Source organism: Arabidopsis lyrata (assembly GCF_000004255.2).
Source record: "Arabidopsis lyrata subsp. lyrata unplaced genomic scaffold ARALYscaffold_1, whole genome shotgun sequence".
Lineage (NCBI taxonomy): Eukaryota > Viridiplantae > Streptophyta > Magnoliopsida > Brassicales > Brassicaceae > Arabidopsis > Arabidopsis lyrata.
Window position 1 is genome coordinate 5997058 of NW_003302555.1, and position 17310 is coordinate 6014367.

The following is a 17310-nucleotide window of genomic DNA, read 5'->3' on the forward strand; positions in this document are numbered from 1 at the left end:
CGCAACATACTCTATTCTTTTCCTTTTCTTCTCTATTTTGTAGATATCAAGATTGTGTAGACTTAAAATTATGTATTTAAATTTGTCTGTTGTTGAGAATTCAATGCTCGCTGATAAATCGTTTCCGAACCGGGTGAAAAATGTAAAATCACATTTCATCATTTGCTTTAGATCTTAAAAAATTATAGCTAGAACTGGTTTTGGCTCTTACGCAAAATTAATCTAAATCCGCCATAATACAATTCCTAAAATCTATACATTTCTTGATTCGACAAGCTTTTTAACCAAAATTTTGTGTAACTTTAAAGGAGTCTATCTGTGTCAAATTATATATAGAAATATATGTAGACGTGACCATGTCTTTTCTTGGTAATCCTTCCTAATGAATAGTTGACAATTTCAATTAAGGAATAGCTCAACGGTCAATAATTTTCAATCCGTACAACTAATTAAGGACTATATAGATATAATTCGACATGTATGTTACCTGATCATTTCTGATCAACCACATTAATATAGTTCTTAAAAATTTGATGTGAGGTCTCTATATAATATATAGTGATATATATTCTTCAAACAAAATGTTTGTTGGTAAAAAAGATCAAGCGTTTACTTATTTTAATGAATATAATTTGTCATAGTTGTAGTATCGTGCCAATAACCTTATCCATTCTAATATAAATATCTACATTATAATGCGTGTAAATATTATAATATATGCAGAGTGTATATAATCCAGAGTATTATTGATGAGAATGAAATGTAGATAATTTATATGAGTTATTTTTTTTTGAAAAATGATTATTAAACTGTCATTTTAGATATAATTCAGTAAGAATATTCCTTTGTTTTGCATTGTTTCTGTTATTTTGTTTAAATTTTTATTTTAATCCGAGTTTTGAAATGATCATGGGATTAAAATAATAAAAGGCTGTATTATTCATTTATTTGGAGTTATATATATGACTTAGTTTTTTACTTATAATTAAACAACATGTTGTTAATAAAAGACTACTAGATGCTGTCAGAAAAAGACCAAAGGAAATAAAAACAGACTAAATTAAGATCGCCACTAGGAGCCGTTATACTTCTCTGGTCAACGGCTATAACTAACGGAGGCATCCGTTAGTCTTTTTAGACGTCGTTATCTTTCCCGCTATAAAAAGCCATTTTCCATTAGCTTGATTTCCGGGAAAATAATCTCTGTGAAGAAAGTTTCTCTCATCTTCCCAAGAATTTTTTTTCTTGGGAGCAAAAACCACAAACTTCTTTTTGCGTCTCTTCTCACCTTCCTCCCGATTTTTCAGCTCAGAACGAGAAAAAGCTCTCTGTTCACGCCATAAACATCGATTCCCAATTTTTCCAGGTGATTTTTTTTTTCAATAGATTTAGTATCCGAAAATCTCGATCTTCTTTGTTTTCCTCGGCGTGATCTTTTCTTTTCTTGGGATTCGTAACTTCCTGTGTCTGATTAGAGTTCATATTACTTGTGAATTTGTTGTTTTCGTATTTAGGGACTTCAATTTGGAATTCGTGCGAGTGGTTTTGAGAAGCACTGAGATGAGTAATAATCACACGGTTGTATACGTTAATAGATTGATTCGACCGGTTCCGTTACCTCCGGTTCTCGCGGAGGCTGAGAATAATATGAGATCAGAGTCGCTGGTTGATATCTACGACGGGGATACTACTGAGTGTCGTATTTGTCAAGAGGAATGTGATATTAAGACTCTTGAGAGTCCATGTTCTTGCAATGGCAGCTTAAAGGTAGTTTCTTTTTCCTTTAGGAAACTATTAGTTATCAAGGTTAAGCTGAGATAAATTGTGAGTATTGACTTAAAACCTTTTATGGTTTGATGATCAGTATGCTCACAGAAAATGTGTTCAACGTTGGTGCAATGAAAAGGGGAACACTATATGTGAAATCTGTCATCAGGTATATACTCGCGGGCTTTTGTTGTAATCTTTTAGTATAAGACACTATGATTATGCATTTTATAAGGTTTATCTTGAGACTTTCACTCGATGATTGAGAATTCAACTCAAGTTAACTTCCTCTTATTACAGCCATACCAAGCTGGATATACCTCACCACCACCTCCACCCCAATCAGAAGAAACTACTATTGACATTGGGTATGATCAATTTCATTATTCTGTCATACTCTTTTAAGGTTTGGTTTCATGACTTGTAATTGTTCTGACTTATTCCTCTTTTTGTAGTGGAGGATGGAGAATCTCAGGTTTGGATTTAGATGATCCACGTCTCTTGGCAATAGCAGAAGCCGAACGTCAGATTTTAGAATCGGAGTATGATGATTTTACAGCTTCAGATACCAATGGAGCTGCATTTTTCCGCTCAGCTGCTCTAATAGTAAGTCTAAAGCTTCTCAACATGTTTCAACCACTCCACGATTTTTTTACTAAATTCTAAAACTCGGAAACATTGCTCTTCTCTTTTGCAGTTGATGACTCTTCTTCTATTGCGACATGCACTAACTATACCAGATTATGCAGATGGTGAAGATGACCCTTCTTCAATACTTTCTGTAAGTTTAAAATCGAGTTACCACTTCTTTTTGTTGTTTCCAGCATATACTGGAAGTTTCGTATAAGTTCCAACTCCTAACGACGAAATCATCTGAAATCTTTTTGCAGCTTTTCTTACTCCGAGCTGCCAGTTTTCTTCTTCCTTGCTACATCATGGCATCAGCCATCAGTATCCTGCACCGCCGTAGACAAAGACAGGAAGCAGCGGCTTTGGCCACTCGGTTTGCGTTGGTGCTCAGCTCAAGGCAACCTAGAGCCGTGATTAATTATTTGTCAATGGAGCCGTGATTTAATAATAGTTCTACACCAAAAGCTTCAGGTATATGCTTTTCAATGATTTCATCAGCAAATGATTCATGAACTGCTGTTATAAGAGTGGTTTGCAATAAGTAGAAAGAAGAATCTCTTCTTGTCACTTCTTGCAGAGCTATTGAAACTATCTTTTCTGATGAAATCATTGAATCATGTGTGGCGAAATTATTAATCAAGATTTGATATCAACAAGGACCATCAAAAGATCTACATGATGGTCCTTCTGAATCGGCTTTCTTACAAACAAGGAGTGTCCTAACTTAGTGCAGAGTTTTTTCTTATAAGTATTCGATTCTAAGAAAGTTTGTGTATGTAGATTAAAAGTTTCTGATTCTGTGGCATTAAGTTTTTCAATAACACTCGTTTGGGAGATGAGCATTTCACTTTTTTAAGAAAAAAAAAACGAGACACATAATTTGTAACCTGTGTATAAATGAATTTATTATTTTTTGTTCCAAAAAGATTCATCTCTACCATTTTAGTACATACATTACTGTCACGATGTTATGATAAGGTTAAGTATCACATAAAGATAAATCGACCAAAACCCAAATTGCATTAAGTATGAATTATTTTCTCGAATACAAAATATCTTACCATAATCGAGCACATAATGAAGCTTTTTGATGTTAAATGCGGACAGCACAAAGAGAAAAGCTCAGAGCTAGTTTGCCTGCAATAGTTCCTTTATGTCATACCCTTGGATCTACCAAAAAATAAAGGAAAAGAAAAACATAGTTATAATTTGATCGGTCCTTTTAACATTGTAGTGATCATAGGAATGAGTTTTTACCTGAAGAAAAGTGAGTAGCAAAATAACTCCTGAGTTCCAAAAACCGTGTATGACCATCGGGGTAATGAGATTGCGGGTTTGTGCATACGATAATCCCAAAACACTTCCTAAACCGAATGGGAAAATGAAAGATACTTATTTTTCATCCCGAGATGTTTATAACCATGAGAAGATGCTAATGCTTTTGTTTTGAGTTATGTTTTTTACCTAGAATAAACAGCTGTGGGAATTCACCCGGCGTGAGATGGGCAAGGGCAAAGGCAGCTGAGCTGATGATGATTGCTATTGGGGTCGGGACCCTGAACGCAGAACATAACACAATGTAGTAAGCTTTTATCCAGAACAAAATGAGAAGAAGACAAGAGGTTTTACCATTTGGTAAGAGAGACCATGAAGAATCCGCGAAACACGGTCTCCTCCAGAAGTGGAGCAAGGATTCCAGTTATGCCCACTAAGCTTAAGGTGCTGTACAATAATTATATGGGATGTGATCAAATTCTAGTATTAATGCATATCACATTTTCTATTTCTTTGCGGAATACCTTATGTTTGAGGATCCAATTAATGGGAGAAGCTTCATCAAAGAGTCTACCTGAAAACATCACACTAGGCCTCATTACTATTATCCAACAAATATTTCAGAAAACAAAAACAAAGCATGGTTTGAATTCTCCAAACCTCCCTTTCCGGTGCCTCTGTCCTGAACACGGATAAAACAACACCTGTTAATGCAATTGCACCAACAGCACCAACCAGACCGATTCCACCCCACACGAGCCATCCTTTTTGCAGGTTGAAGGGTTGTCTCAAATCTGACGATTTAACAAACAAAAGGTAAAATGCAAATAAAAGAGCAAACAGTGCAAGACACCGCCACTAAAAACCGAAAAGCAAAGTACCATAGCGAAGAATATCTTCAGGAAGAGGGTCGAAGGTTTTGGCAACAGTGAATATTACAGCAAGTACCACCGCAGTTGTTAGGCTGCCAAGTATTTAGACAATGTTATTCAACATAAGCCATTTCCATAACTTAAAACCTCAAGAGAGGTAACCATATTTACGATGTGAAATCAGCTAAAGCACTGAGATTCTATGATCAGTTTATATTAACAAAGTAAAAAGAGCTAAGACTGGAGATATGTAACTAGAATACACAAAGAATAGTAGTTTTGGTACCCTTGATCTAGGAACAAAATTTCCGCCTTATCGTCCAAGGTCAGTTTCTCAACGTCGATTCCTAAAAACGGTATGACTGCCATCTCGGTTAATCCTGTCAAAACAAAACTGCCTGGGAACAAAATTACTCTCACTCCATACATTAAAATAGTGAAGAACTTGAGAAAAAAATCTGTTTATACAGAGGATAGTCACTGAACATTAAACTATTTTAACCATAACAAAGAGATTATCTTTCACATCAATCTACTCAACCATCAGATTTATCTTAAAACACATTCTATGTTTCATCAAAATCTAACCCTAAATTCATCCAAAGGCAAGCTTTTAATGAGAGTACCTTAATGCACAAGCAAACGAAGTTAACGAAACTATCTGCCATCCCCATGGAACTTCCCATCTCTGAAGTATCGGCCACTCTGAGCTACCTCCTTGTAACTAAAAAAAAAAAAAAAATCAAAACTTCAAATCTTCTCTTAAAAACCTAAACTTTTATCAAAATCCAATAGAATTTGGATTCAATTGAACAAAAAGACATAGAGCTGCCTCAGAAAAATTCAGACCGGAAAAATTGAGGTAGAGTCAGAGAAACAGTAACCTTTCCCTCTCCTCCAGGTTCCTTTCCAGAGTTGAAAATGCACGCCGATCTCCATTTCTTCCGGTTAACCGTAAATAACCGGCGGTTAGCAAATCCCGGAGAAAACCGGCTTAAACCGCTGCGGTTATAAGTATTCGGCAAAATTGGCCTCTCGGAGAAACATAAACGAGACGGAGATTGTGATAAACACGAAATTATCTGCGAAACCATTTTGAATTTTTCTGTTCTTCTTAGAGAACTTCCACACAAGCAATACGATTGTCAGATTGAGGAGGAAGAGGATAAGGTCCGACTAAAACGGGCGGGTAGAAAAAAAAAACCCGACTTATTTATATACCCGACTTGCTTAAAACAACGTTCTTCACTAAGGCCCATTTATGTCACTAGAGGCCCAAATCCCTTCAACGACCAACTAACTCGACGAAAGGTCTTTGTCAGTACAGTAGTATAGCACAAAATACGTACATCCCTCGTGTCTTCCAATTTGTAATTTTGTTCCTTAGGAGAATCATATCCACTAATTTTTATTTTCATTTAATAAAATTCATTTTCCTTATAACCAAGACAAAATATAATTAATATTTTTTTGATACATTAGCACAGAATCACTGGCAAATAGGCAATCTTGTCCCAGTGATGGAACCCACCCATTCAACAATTGACACATAGCTTCAAAAAAAAAAAAAAAACCAGTAACTTCCTCATTTCCTCTATTTATATTCCTCAAAATCTAAATCATCCCAAGAAATAGTAATACAAAAAAGAAGAGAAAATGGTAACCTTAACTTCATCTTCTTCAACTCCAAACGTATCTTTTGATTTCATGATGAACAATAATAATAACAGTAACAATCTCTATGGTCCTTTCTCTTCTTCTTCTACTTCTTTCTCTTACTTGATAAGCAAGGAAGATACTCTCACTCAGAAGAACCTAATGAGTGGTATCAATATGAACATCAATCCAGATGTTCTTGGAGTTAACAAGAAAGCTTCTGAAGATCTGGAGATCAGTGTGTTTGGAGCTGAGAAGTACTTCAATGGAGATATGGATTCCGACCACAGTCCTAGACTTGTGTCTTCTCTGCCAGATCCAGAAGTTCCAGTAGAGAGAATCTTTGTTCCTCCGAAGCAAAGCTCGAAGAATTCTTCGGAAACTCCGAGTCTTCGGTCTGAATCCAGCTGGAATAGCCAGAGCTTGTTGCTTCATAACAAATATATGGAGAAGAAGAAGAACATCAAGAACAACTCTAGCTGCAACAGTTACTTTCAGGAGAAGGATATAAGTACCAATCACAAGGTGAGTAATAAGAAGAGTTTTCTCGCTACTCTTGGCTGCAGATGTGTGTGTTCGAACTGGAGTTCAGTAGATGTTGTCGATGAGAAGAGAAGAACCTCTGGTCTGAAGAAGATCAGGACTCAATTGAGTTTCTCTGGAGATCTAAGCTCGGAGATGAAAATTCATCAACAACAACAAGAAGCAATGTTAGAGCAGAGGAAGTCTCTGGAAATATTTGGATCTCCTCTTATTGAGAAGAGAATCATTCAGAAGAAATTCCCATGGGAATACTCTAGCTCTGTGAAAAAAGAGGAACATGGATTCTCTGTGAAGCATGAAGAAGAAGAAGATGGGAGTGTGAGCGATGTAAGTACCGATCTTTTTGAGATTGAGAGCTTAACAGGGAAGGCAAAGCCCTTTCTTGCAAGGCAAGGAAGTAGTGATCCAGACTCACCCAATGGTTATGCACCAAGTGAGGTAAGCATACAGTGGAGTGTAGTAACGGCAAGTGTAGCGGATTTCTCTGTTATGTCTGAATGTGCAACGAGTCCTGTCAAAAAGAATCGGTCTTTTCCGATTCCTCGAATCCCTATCATGGCGAAATCAAACCGAGAAACTGCGCCTCAGAGACGGAAATCGAGCAGTGGCGGTTTATTAATGGGGTGCAAGAGTCATAAATCTGTCAGAGTTTCTGGTGATTCATACACAAGCATGAACAGAACACCGAGTTATGTTCCAAGATTCCCCGTAGAAGCTAATCCAACAAGCATTGAAACAAGAAGGAGGATCAGCAGTAGTTCGGTTTCTCACACGCAATCGCCTTTTTTGTATACTTAATGATGCCAAAAACCCGAACTCCTTTCGCTTTACATGTAATGACTTTTAAGTGGGAAATATTTGATTTGCTAATACCATCTTCATATTCTTGTACCTGAAAACAGCAATTTGATTTAACGGTTTATTAAGGAAGAATGTCGAGAGAGAAGTGCAAATCAATCTTTATCATCAATCAATCCTCAAAAAACTTATGCTTACCACAAATGAGTAAAGATGAAATGTGATGCCAAGAACTCATCTATTGTCGTCGCCTGAGATTTTTAGGAACTGCACCATGTGAACAATAGACACTTGGGTCTAATCCACAAATAAGACAACCAAGACTGCAATTCCATGTGATACTTAAAGATGTGATTGTAACCTTTTGTTGACTTAGGAGACATATTTAAATGCAGCACGTAGACTAGACACAAAACACAATTGGTCCACCTCATTTGCATGTGCTTGTCTCAAGAATAGAAAGATACCTCATTAGGCTTAGATTTAACCGTTTAATCAAAGTCCGTACGAGTTGCCTAAAAGAGCCTTTAATGAGGAAACTCAATCAAACAATGATAGGGTCCATTCACCTAACATGTCTTAAAAGCCAATCCAGAATCTTCTGGTCCAATCTTCTGGTCCAGAACTCATCTCAAGAGTCAAGACCATGTGATGATAATGAGATAAAGTAGACGTAGACAAAACCTTAATTGTGCCATTGATGATGATATGTCTCTGTAACCAACTCAGGAGGAATGTTAGGTTTTGGGAAAAAGATTGGTTGTAATACAGTTTAAAGTTCTAACTCAAGATCCAGATCTTACCAGCTGGATCTAATCAAGAAACAACCTTTTGATATTAAACCCAATACACTGAATCCAGTAAGGTACTTAAATGGCATATCAGATTTCAGAAACAGATGAAATTAGATCTTGTCAAGAAAACATCAACCTTGTCCCAAAATATAAATGAATCTTGAAGATAAGTATTGTATCATTTTCAAAGGTCTACTTTTTCAATAATTGACCAATCACTTTAATTAGCCTATGAAACTAACTACATAGAGAAAAACTACTCAGTTGCTGCCATGCCTAGAGAGGATAAGAACAACGAAAGCAAGAAGCCCTTTGCGTAAAAGAAAGAATCAATAACTCTGTGAAGGAGATCGATGAGACTCTCACAGGTCTCAAAACCTGGAATTATAAAGCAGATAATAACAACAGAGAAGATCTGAAGTTTTGGCTATTACAAAATGAATTTACTGCTGGCTTACACAGAAACGTCTGCCTGCAGATCGAAAAAGGATAGATTGGAATTGTATGTACAGTTACAAGTACGCAAAGGTTACAGTGGTTCTCTAACGAGCAAATGATGACTTAGCAGTGACAAAAAGCCCCCAAGAGAAAGAAAGAGAAATTACTCATCTTTGGATACTTTGATTGGCCGTGTTTCAAATCCTCCATTGGCTCTTTTCTCAAGTGAATAAGGCAAGTAAGTACCGAGAATCCTATCCCACAGAACAAAGAATGGCTGCGAGAAGTTGTATTTGGTTCCATAGAGTTGGTGGTGAACATCATGGTAAGCAGAATTATTACTGAAGAAGATGTGAAATGGATTTCCCGGAAGCCATAGTCCACAATGATCATCTACTGTTTTGATGGTAGCGAAGGAGAAGAAAAAGATGGCTGTTCTTGGGGACATACCAGAGAAGAGGAAAGACAAAGCACCACCAATAGTGTCCAAAAGAAGACCTTCTAGTGGATGGTTGTATAGAGCTCCATACGAATAAGGCACGACAAGGCGATGATGCTGAGAGTGGATATGCTTGTATAAGAACTTGTTGAGGTGCATATATCGATGAATGAAGTATTGCCAAGTGTCAATTACAAGCATAGCGATGATAAACTGCCTAGCCAGAAGTAGAATGGAAAATTGCTGTGTCGTAGCAGCATCTGCATCACTTCCTGTTATCTAAAGAAAACAAAAAACAAAATTTCAGGTAAACAAGAAACGAATGCTCCATGATGCTAATATATGAAGCTCAACCAAAAACAAATCCAGAGTGTAACACAACATGAGAACTATAAACCTCAATAAATTTCTTCCAATACAGAGAAACATCATAAGCTCATGACTCTGAAACACAAGGATAGTGAGAAAGTCCAAGGCTAAAGGTCTCCAATGCAAGAGAAAAAAAAACTTGCACATGTGAATGATGAAGGATAAAGGTTGCATTCCTCTAAGCACTATTCAGCTGTTAGACAAGGAAATCACAACGCTAGACGTATAAGCTTTTGTAAAGTAAACGCCTTATGTTTGAGAATCTCAAGTGAAACATTCTAAATATCTATCTCCTTGGAACATAAGAGTTTAACAAATTCTCTATATAAAACAGCAAGAAACAGGAGATCCAAGTTTTAATTCATCAGACAATCTCCAGAATCTAAATTATTATTCTTATTGCATCCTAAATCTGTAACCTTGTTGATTCAACAGCTTCAAGACAACAGAAGGTGATTTAAAATCAGAAAACCCCTAACTCATTGTCATCGATCTATGTTCACTAACCAAAACAGTAGATTAACAAGAGGCACAAGGAGGACAACATTAGCATAATCCACAACCAAAATCCTATAAATTCACAGATCTGCCACAATGAAGGGAGAGAGATAGAGAGAGGGACTGAAACCTTGAAGAGAATAACGGAGATAATAGCCTGAAGAGTCTGTTGAAGAAGAACGCCCTTGACGACGGCGGATTTGGTAACGAGATTCTTCTCATCCTCATCTATCTTCGAATGCAATCTATATTTATCCAAAGATCCTAAGCAAATGTACATCCCTGAATACACCCAATACACCAGAATCGGCACGAATGTCCCCAGAAATTCATCGGAAATCGCGAAACTCATCATTTCTTTAAGTCTAATTAATCTCCCCCAACAACTCGAGATTAGATTAGAATCTTCTTCTTCGTCGCTTCGGTGTTTTCTCTCCCTCTCTCTCTTTCTCTCGTCGTCGAGAAGAAGAAGACGCAGAGGAGGAGATGAAACGAAGAAGAGATCTAACATGATTTATCAGGTGGGACCCAACAATTCGGAATTTTCCACGTGGCTTTAAAGGAATGGTCGAGGCGCCAACTGGTTTAAATTTTAATGTGTGCTAATTAAGTAATATCTATGATTAGAACACATGCCAAAGTTTGTGTTGAAGGTTTAGTTGGTGCTTTAGGCTTGGGCAGAGATTAAGTTTTGCTTTTTTTGGGTTCTAACTCTACAGCTTATTGTATGGCTTTGCTGTGCTTTCCGGATTAGTACTTTGCTTGCTTTAACTCTGCTTTGGGTTCCTAGTTCTTCTTCGCCGTTTGCTTCTTCTCGTTTGTGTGTGGGTTCTGGTGGGCTAGGTTCGTGTTTGGGGTTTGTCTCTCGGATGGTACATCGTTGCAGGTGCATCTACTAGGTCTTTTATGAAGCCGTCTTCGGTTTTCGTTGTTGGGTTCTAAGCGCAGCAGTGGTTTCGTTCACTAGTTCTTCTCTTGCGAGGTCGTGACCGGTTCAGGTTTGTAGGTGGCTTTGATTGTAAGAGTTGGTGCTCCTCTTTGACTTATCCCCAGCCGTTTTTCAAAGGTTCTTTGTGCCTGGTTTCGCTCGAGCTCATTTCCATGGTGGAGATGGCATGATGGTGTTTGTTGTTGTGCTCATTTTTCGGATTGATCTCGCTCTCTGTTATGTCGGATTGTTGCTGGTTGAGCTTTCATATTCGTTCTTCTTCGGGATCTCTGGTCTATTGGAGTTTGCATGTTTGGTTGGTTCTTCTTGAGGCTCATGTTTCTTGGTTTCAACTCCGACGCCAACCGTTTCTCTGGGATTGTTTGCGGGTTATGATGGTTTCGAGTCTCAGTTTTAGTTCTTTGGTTCCTTTTGAGTTTACCTTCTTGTACCTTTTTGTTTAGTTTGCTTCCTTCTTTTGGCCTTAGTTTCCCGGGGATATTTATGTCTTCCGCCGGCTTAGTTTCCGAAAGAGTTTCGACTCTTGTCGGTTTTGTATTTCAAAACCGTATTCTACCCTCGTATAATATAATGGAATCATTCAGACGAAAAAAAAAAAAAAAAAACACATGCCAAAGAAAGATAAAAGTCTAAAGAACAAAATCATTGATTTGATTTTGCCTCTCTGTTCTCTTATCTGTACAATTGTGGACACATTTGGTGGCTACCTTGTGAGGGTGGCAATAATTTTGTGTTTATTGTTTATTCAATTGGTATTTCTATAAGATATGTCAAAAATCTATATTCTTAAGTAGATTCATTAGACCTTATCTGTTTGATTTCAGATCCAGATTCAAAACAATTAGGGAATTAGCCAAATGTGTGTAAGATAATACCACAAACAAATAGTTGTAGGAAGATAACATACAACAATGTCTCATATATGAAATAAGGTTACACCAAAAAAATAGAAAATGGAACACTAATAAGATCGCCACAAGTAAATAACGAATCTAGTGTTACAACTAGTAGGCAGTAGCGCACAAGATGTAGTAGTACCTCTTTCATAGAAATGAGAGAAGAACGAAACAGGACAAGTAACTTCCTTTGGGAGGGCCAGCAAAAATGGGGACTAGAGCCCGAGGACAACAAATAATGTACTTCAAGACTCTGCTTTTATCGGCTCCAACGATTCTTCCGGGCCTCCAGCTTCTTCAACAAGCTGGTTTAAAACGGCACATCGAACAATGTTTATTAGTGTTGCTATCTTTAGTCGTGTAGAGTCAGTGCGTGAGTGACATTAGAGGGAGTGAACATACCAAAGAACCGACTTGCTCATAGGCTCTCATTGCTTTTGGATCTTCCTCATATTCGTATCCCACTTGTAGAATCCGTGGCCCGTTGACTGACCAAAATGCCCTTCGACCTGCCTCCTGCAACATCAAAAGTAGTTTTGACATATCAGAGGACCTTTTGTAAGTTTTGGGTTTGATGGGTCCTTCACAAGAGTTCACAAGAAGGGAAAGCGAGATATATAAATGTTATACCTCTAAGATGATCAAATATATAGCTTCGAGAGTCTGAACGCGAATGTCAGGATCAGTAACTGGTTCTCGCTCAATGGAAAGTGCACTTCCAAGCTCAGGTGGCATTTTTGCGATATCTTGCTCACTGTATGTCTAATGAAAGTAAAACCCAATAATCAAAAACTGTTTTCTCATATAAGAAGAAAACCTTTTTAAGCAACAGCGTCACAGCTATAAAGCAAGAACAATAACAAACCTTGCTGCCTGCAACTGGTAGGAGCAGAGCAGGCCAGAGAAACTCTGATATCAAGAGTATATTCTGGAGTTGGTTTTTGGCTTCAAAACAGCAGTTACGAATAGTCCCAGCAACCTGAAAGCCGATAAGCATATTCCATGTTAGATTGTTCAAAGGGTAGATTAAGCACCAGGTTCATTAAAGAGTAATCTGCCAAACTCTTTTATACGTACCCCTTTCTTTCGCAATTGATTTGTTGAATCAAACTGCCTAATAATCTGTTTTAGTAGTCCTCTCTTTGGCTCCAGTAACAATTTCCTCCCATCTTCTGTTTTTGATATGTTGACAAGGATTGAGCCAACATGCTCAAACTGATCATCTGGTGCACAAATAAGAACAATAATCAGTAATCCATTCCTCTTTTTATACAACAGTAGCAATGGAACTTGATTGCAAACTAAAAACTACTAGTAAGCAACTTCGTATAATCTTTCCTTGAATTGTGGAAACTCATTTCAATGGTCCAAATGGAAACATAGAAGAGTAAGAACCAGAATATAAATGGTACAACCATTAAAATTCTAGACCTTCAAGTCCTACCGAGGATTAGATATATGAAACAAAAACATGATATAGGAAAAGGAAATTCCAGACTATCGTATCTAGAAGTAGAGATATATACTTGGACAAATTATATAACAATTAAAGACTAAAGTGGCAAGAACATACCAGTAGTTTCGCCAGAAGACCTGCAAAATGACCTAACAAGCTTCATGATATGTAGTCCATGCATCTTCTCATCGTCAATCTAACAAAGGCATAAAGTTTTACACGATTAGCAACGTCACCATTAGACTACCAAAATACACTCCCCACTCTCCATTGCACAAATTGAACTTATGATAAACGACCTGAAGCAAAGAAGAAACCCCATCATCCAACTGAGTAAGATTAACCAGAAGCATAACAAGCAATCTGGTAATACAAGACTCTGGCTTATACAACATGTCCATGGCCACTTTGATCAAACCCATTTGAATCATCTTCCTAGCCAATTCAGAGTTCTGAGAAAGATTTACAAGAGCTTGAGCTGCTGGCTCTGATACCTCCTGCAAAATTGAATTCAAAAACAACTATTCAATCTCTATCAATACCAATCCAAATCCAGATAACAATCAGTGCTTCTTTAGAGTTTGACTCAATGAACCTTGCTTTCATTTAGAAGACGAGACAGTGATGGAAGAAGAATCTCGGAATACTTGGATAGAGATTGTAAACCTTCCTCGGAACCAGTTAATCCACTAACAATTTCCACCGCAGCTTTCTTCACCTACATGTTTTGTTTCTTCATTCAATCAGAATCATCGGTCACAACAAAAACCCTAGAATCTAAAATTATCAATGCATCCCCACAGCTCAGAAACAGATGAAACCAAATGTAAAAAAAGCTTACAGGCGGTGAAGGAGATGACAAAAATTCTACAAGCTCTTCCAGCTCCGTCGCCATATCTCCGAGGAATAATTCGCCGTAGAGAGTGTCTCAACGTTTCTGCGCGCAAATGTCACCGCCGGCGAACACGAACAATCCTCCTCAGGGTTTTTTTGTTGCAGAACAGAACCAAACACTCTATACCAACCAGAAGGTTTTAAGAACACAAATTCAGAAAAGAAAAAATTGCAAGCAAATTAAGTTTGGGTTAATTTGTAAAGTTTAGTTAGTTTGAGGTTTGTTTTGCAATTTTACCTAAATTCAAACCAGTTCTTACAGAGACAGAAATTTGTCAATCTTGGACATTTCGGATTTGACAAAGATGGAAGCTTGTTTGAGATGTTCACGAGGAAGCTATCTAATTGAAGCCTTGAGACCACTCTCCAGCTCTCTCCGGTCTTCTTCTTCTGTCTCTTTCAGCACCGGTTACTTTCTAATCCTTCTCTGTTTCTCAGTTAAAATGGAGAAATTGAATTAGATTCTATGAGATGCATTTTTGATTCAAGTTAATCTGAAATTGAGTAATCTTTCAATTATTGGGTCTTTTATGAAGGCAAGCCGATAAAGAGAGCTTATGATGGATTGTTGCTTGATGCTGGAGGAACTCTTTTGCAATTGTCGAAACCTGTTCATGAAACCTACGCTTCCTTGGGCCAGAAATATGGTCACTTTCTTTATCTTATACTCTTTGATCCGTTCAATAACCAATTTCAGATGTTCTCAAGTTGTTTTTTTGATTCTAGTTCAGGTCTCAAGACAACTCCAGCTGAGATCAAGCAAGGTTTCAAGAGAGCTTTTTCTGCTCCTTGGCCTGAGAAGTTACGTTACCAGGTCCCCTAATTGAATGAGTGAATCTCTCTTTGTAACAGATTCTATCTTTGCTCGTTACTGTAAGCAAATGTATTAAGACAATCTTTCATTGTATTGTTAGGGAGATGGAAGACCATTCTGGAAGCTCGTTGTTTCGGAAGCTACTGGTTGTTCTGATAATGACTACTTCGAAGAAGTCTACCAAGTGAGTATCGAATGAAAGACCGTTTTCTTGAGGCTTTTAAGGAGTTTTTAGGTTCCATAACATTAATGCCTTAAAGACGGGTTAATCTTCTGTTTTATCTCTTAGTATTACGCGAATGGCGAGGCGTGGCATCTCCCAGAAGGAGCTTATGAGACAATGTCTCTACTGAAAGATGCTGGAGGTTATTATTACTCTCCTTGTTTACTTAGATTACTTTTTGTATTCGTTATTGCTGATTTCTAAAATTGGTGTTAGATAATTGCAGTTAAGATGGCTGTTGTGTCTAATTTCGATACCCGGCTAAGAAAGCTATTGAAGGATCTTAATGTCATAGATATGTAAGCTTTGTCATTATTTAAACCTGAAATCTGAGTGATAAAGTTAACACCATAAATGGTAGTCATGTATAATGCTTGCTCTTTTGCAGGTTCGATGCTGTGATTGTATCCGCAGAAGTCGGATACGAGAAGCCTGATGAACGAATCTTCAAATCTGCATTAGGTATTGGCGTATTGCATCCTAAAACTGAAGTGTTGTTTCCTTTAAATTCTACGAAAGGTTTCAGAGTTAAAGATTTTGTGTCAAGCGCAGAACAAATCAGCGTAGAAGTAAACAGAGCTGTGCATGTCGGAGATGATGAAGGAGCAGATAAAGGCGGAGCAAACGCCATGGGTATTGCTTGCTGGTGCGCCGCATATACTTTGTTACTTCTTTTTTTCGGGTTTGTGGAAATTCTCAGTGATCAAAATCCATCATGACACATACTGCTTCTTGTTTATCTGTTTTCTTTGGAAAATAGGTTGTGGGGAAAAGATGTGCAGACATTTTCAGACATACAAGAGCGGATCTTGGTTTCAGAAATCTAAGCTTCAAAGATTTTGTTCTGCAACATTTTTTCCGACCCTGCAAAATCTAATCAACACTGTAATCTGTCTTTTTTGAAAGTTCATTTATAATGAAAAAGCTGCAAAATGGAGCTTATTCTTCTCCAAAATTGCTAGTGGTAAGGATCGCATAATCTTACGATTCACTAGCGAATATATTTGTTCCCAAGTCTTGTTCTCTGAATTGAACGACCATATTATATATCACTTGTTGGGGAGGTTTATAAACGGATACGCACAAACGGTTATCCAGGCTGCATGTGATGATGTTTCTAGGATCTGCTTCCGCAAAAGGAGCTTTAGAGATAACTTGAAATGTTTCGGTTTGGAGATCTAACGATAAAACTTTTATTTCTTTCTCCCCGGTTAACCAATAAAGCGATCCATCTAAATACAGAGCATGCCACCGAAACGAGGAAGCATTAATCCGATAAGGAGAAGAAGGATTGATATATCATATACCTCCAAGTGTTGGTGCTAAAATCAAAAACTTCACATGTAGTAGCGTTTTCCAGGCCAAGTTCGGAAGAGTTACATAACCTAACCGGTTTGTATATGCCACTGATTTTGTCTTTGCCACATCCAAAGTTAACGTGACGAATATCTCTTCTACTAGGGTTCTCTAGACAGAGTTGTTGCAACCTGGAAACAGGGAAACGTCGATGCCATCGAGTGGCGGGATTAAAAACAATGTTTAAGTTGTGGTAATCATAGAGGCAAACAAGACCGTCACAACTGTTGTGACAAAGTGAGTAAAACTGATATCGTTCTGATGACTTCAACAACACGTTAGTTTTAAGTGGAGGAGAATCAGCAGTAACATGATGGGGCAACACCAACGTCCTTATTTCTGTAGACACCAATACAAGATTTAGATCTCTCCCGCCAGCTTAGAAGATCAACTGTTTCTCCTGAAAATATTGAGATTCGATTGTCAACTTCCATTGTTTGGAAACAGACTTGAATCTGATCAGAGATTTCACCGGAACCCTCTCGAGGATTTTCTCTACGGTGTCGTGGGGAAGCAATTCCATTATTTCTCTGTCTCCAAGGGGATTTTTTTTCTGAGTGATGGATAACACGAAACGATATGCTTATTTGTGTACTCCAAAGTTTTTGATTTCCTTGAGGAGGAAGACAGAAAAAGCGTAACC

At 37.6% G+C, this 17310-nt stretch overlaps 7 protein-coding genes across 8 annotated transcripts; 3 read left to right on the plus strand and 4 right to left on the minus strand.

Annotated features, from left to right (window-relative positions):
• The first annotated feature begins 936 nt into the window (after positions 1 to 936).
• Positions 937 to 3264, plus strand: LOC9326108. Its single transcript, XM_021011412.1, has 7 exons — positions 937 to 1366; positions 1515 to 1767; positions 1865 to 1936; positions 2068 to 2135; positions 2223 to 2373; positions 2465 to 2548; positions 2658 to 3264. Exons 2-7 carry the CDS (start codon positions 1561 to 1563, stop codon positions 2835 to 2837), a joined length of 762 nt encoding a protein of 253 aa, XP_020867071.1. The 5' UTR covers positions 937 to 1366; positions 1515 to 1560; the 3' UTR covers positions 2838 to 3264.
• A 23-nt stretch (positions 3265 to 3287) lies between these two features.
• On the minus strand, positions 3288 to 5733 carry LOC9326109. Of its 2 annotated transcripts, none has more exons than XM_021011408.1 (10): positions 5429 to 5733; positions 5171 to 5268; positions 4831 to 4938; positions 4554 to 4636; positions 4333 to 4466; positions 4197 to 4246; positions 4027 to 4119; positions 3862 to 3953; positions 3655 to 3761; positions 3288 to 3567 (listed from the first exon to the last, which is right to left on the minus strand). In XM_021011408.1, the coding sequence occupies exons 1-10, from the start codon at positions 5636 to 5638 to the stop codon at positions 3526 to 3528; spliced, it is 1017 nt and encodes a 338-aa protein (XP_020867067.1). In that variant the 5' UTR covers positions 5639 to 5733; the 3' UTR covers positions 3288 to 3525. The 2 variants fall into 2 exon arrangements, with proteins under 2 accessions (XP_020867067.1, XP_020867068.1); XM_021011409.1 differs by having other exon boundaries at positions 4831 to 4942; positions 5429 to 5723.
• A 303-nt stretch (positions 5734 to 6036) lies between these two features.
• Positions 6037 to 7669, plus strand: LOC9328860 (protein PHYTOCHROME KINASE SUBSTRATE 2). The gene has a single exon (XM_002890001.2). The coding sequence runs from the start codon at positions 6201 to 6203 to the stop codon at positions 7539 to 7541; it is 1341 nt and encodes a 446-aa protein (XP_002890047.1). The 5' UTR covers positions 6037 to 6200; the 3' UTR covers positions 7542 to 7669.
• A 1005-nt stretch (positions 7670 to 8674) lies between these two features.
• LOC9326110 (sphinganine C4-monooxygenase 2) lies at positions 8675 to 10559 on the minus strand. Its single transcript, XM_002892752.2, has 2 exons — positions 10210 to 10559; positions 8675 to 9491 (listed from the first exon to the last, which is right to left on the minus strand). The coding sequence occupies exons 1-2, from the start codon at positions 10432 to 10434 to the stop codon at positions 8937 to 8939; spliced, it is 780 nt and encodes a 259-aa protein (XP_002892798.1). The 5' UTR covers positions 10435 to 10559; the 3' UTR covers positions 8675 to 8936.
• A 1310-nt stretch (positions 10560 to 11869) lies between these two features.
• LOC9328861 (protein HGH1 homolog) lies at positions 11870 to 14393 on the minus strand. Its single transcript, XM_002892753.2, has 9 exons — positions 14222 to 14393; positions 13976 to 14098; positions 13680 to 13877; positions 13498 to 13576; positions 13002 to 13147; positions 12790 to 12903; positions 12555 to 12686; positions 12327 to 12440; positions 11870 to 12229 (listed from the first exon to the last, which is right to left on the minus strand). Exons 1-9 carry the CDS (start codon positions 14273 to 14275, stop codon positions 12170 to 12172), a joined length of 1020 nt encoding a protein of 339 aa, XP_002892799.1. The 5' UTR covers positions 14276 to 14393; the 3' UTR covers positions 11870 to 12169.
• A 104-nt stretch (positions 14394 to 14497) lies between these two features.
• Positions 14498 to 16380, plus strand: LOC9328862 (haloacid dehalogenase-like hydrolase domain-containing protein 3). The gene is made up of 9 exons (XM_002890002.2): positions 14498 to 14682; positions 14811 to 14921; positions 15006 to 15088; positions 15189 to 15272; positions 15378 to 15453; positions 15538 to 15610; positions 15700 to 15773; positions 15864 to 15957; positions 16072 to 16380. The coding sequence occupies exons 1-9, from the start codon at positions 14580 to 14582 to the stop codon at positions 16136 to 16138; spliced, it is 765 nt and encodes a 254-aa protein (XP_002890048.1). The 5' UTR covers positions 14498 to 14579; the 3' UTR covers positions 16139 to 16380.
• Positions 16213 to 17285, minus strand: LOC110224708 (probable F-box protein At1g14315). The gene is given in 3 exon segments (XM_021011410.1): positions 16213 to 16357; positions 16359 to 16610; positions 16612 to 17285. Coding segments are annotated over 3 exon segments (966 nt in total). The 5' UTR covers positions 17191 to 17285; the 3' UTR covers positions 16213 to 16222.
• Between the last annotated feature and the right edge of the window lie 25 nt (positions 17286 to 17310).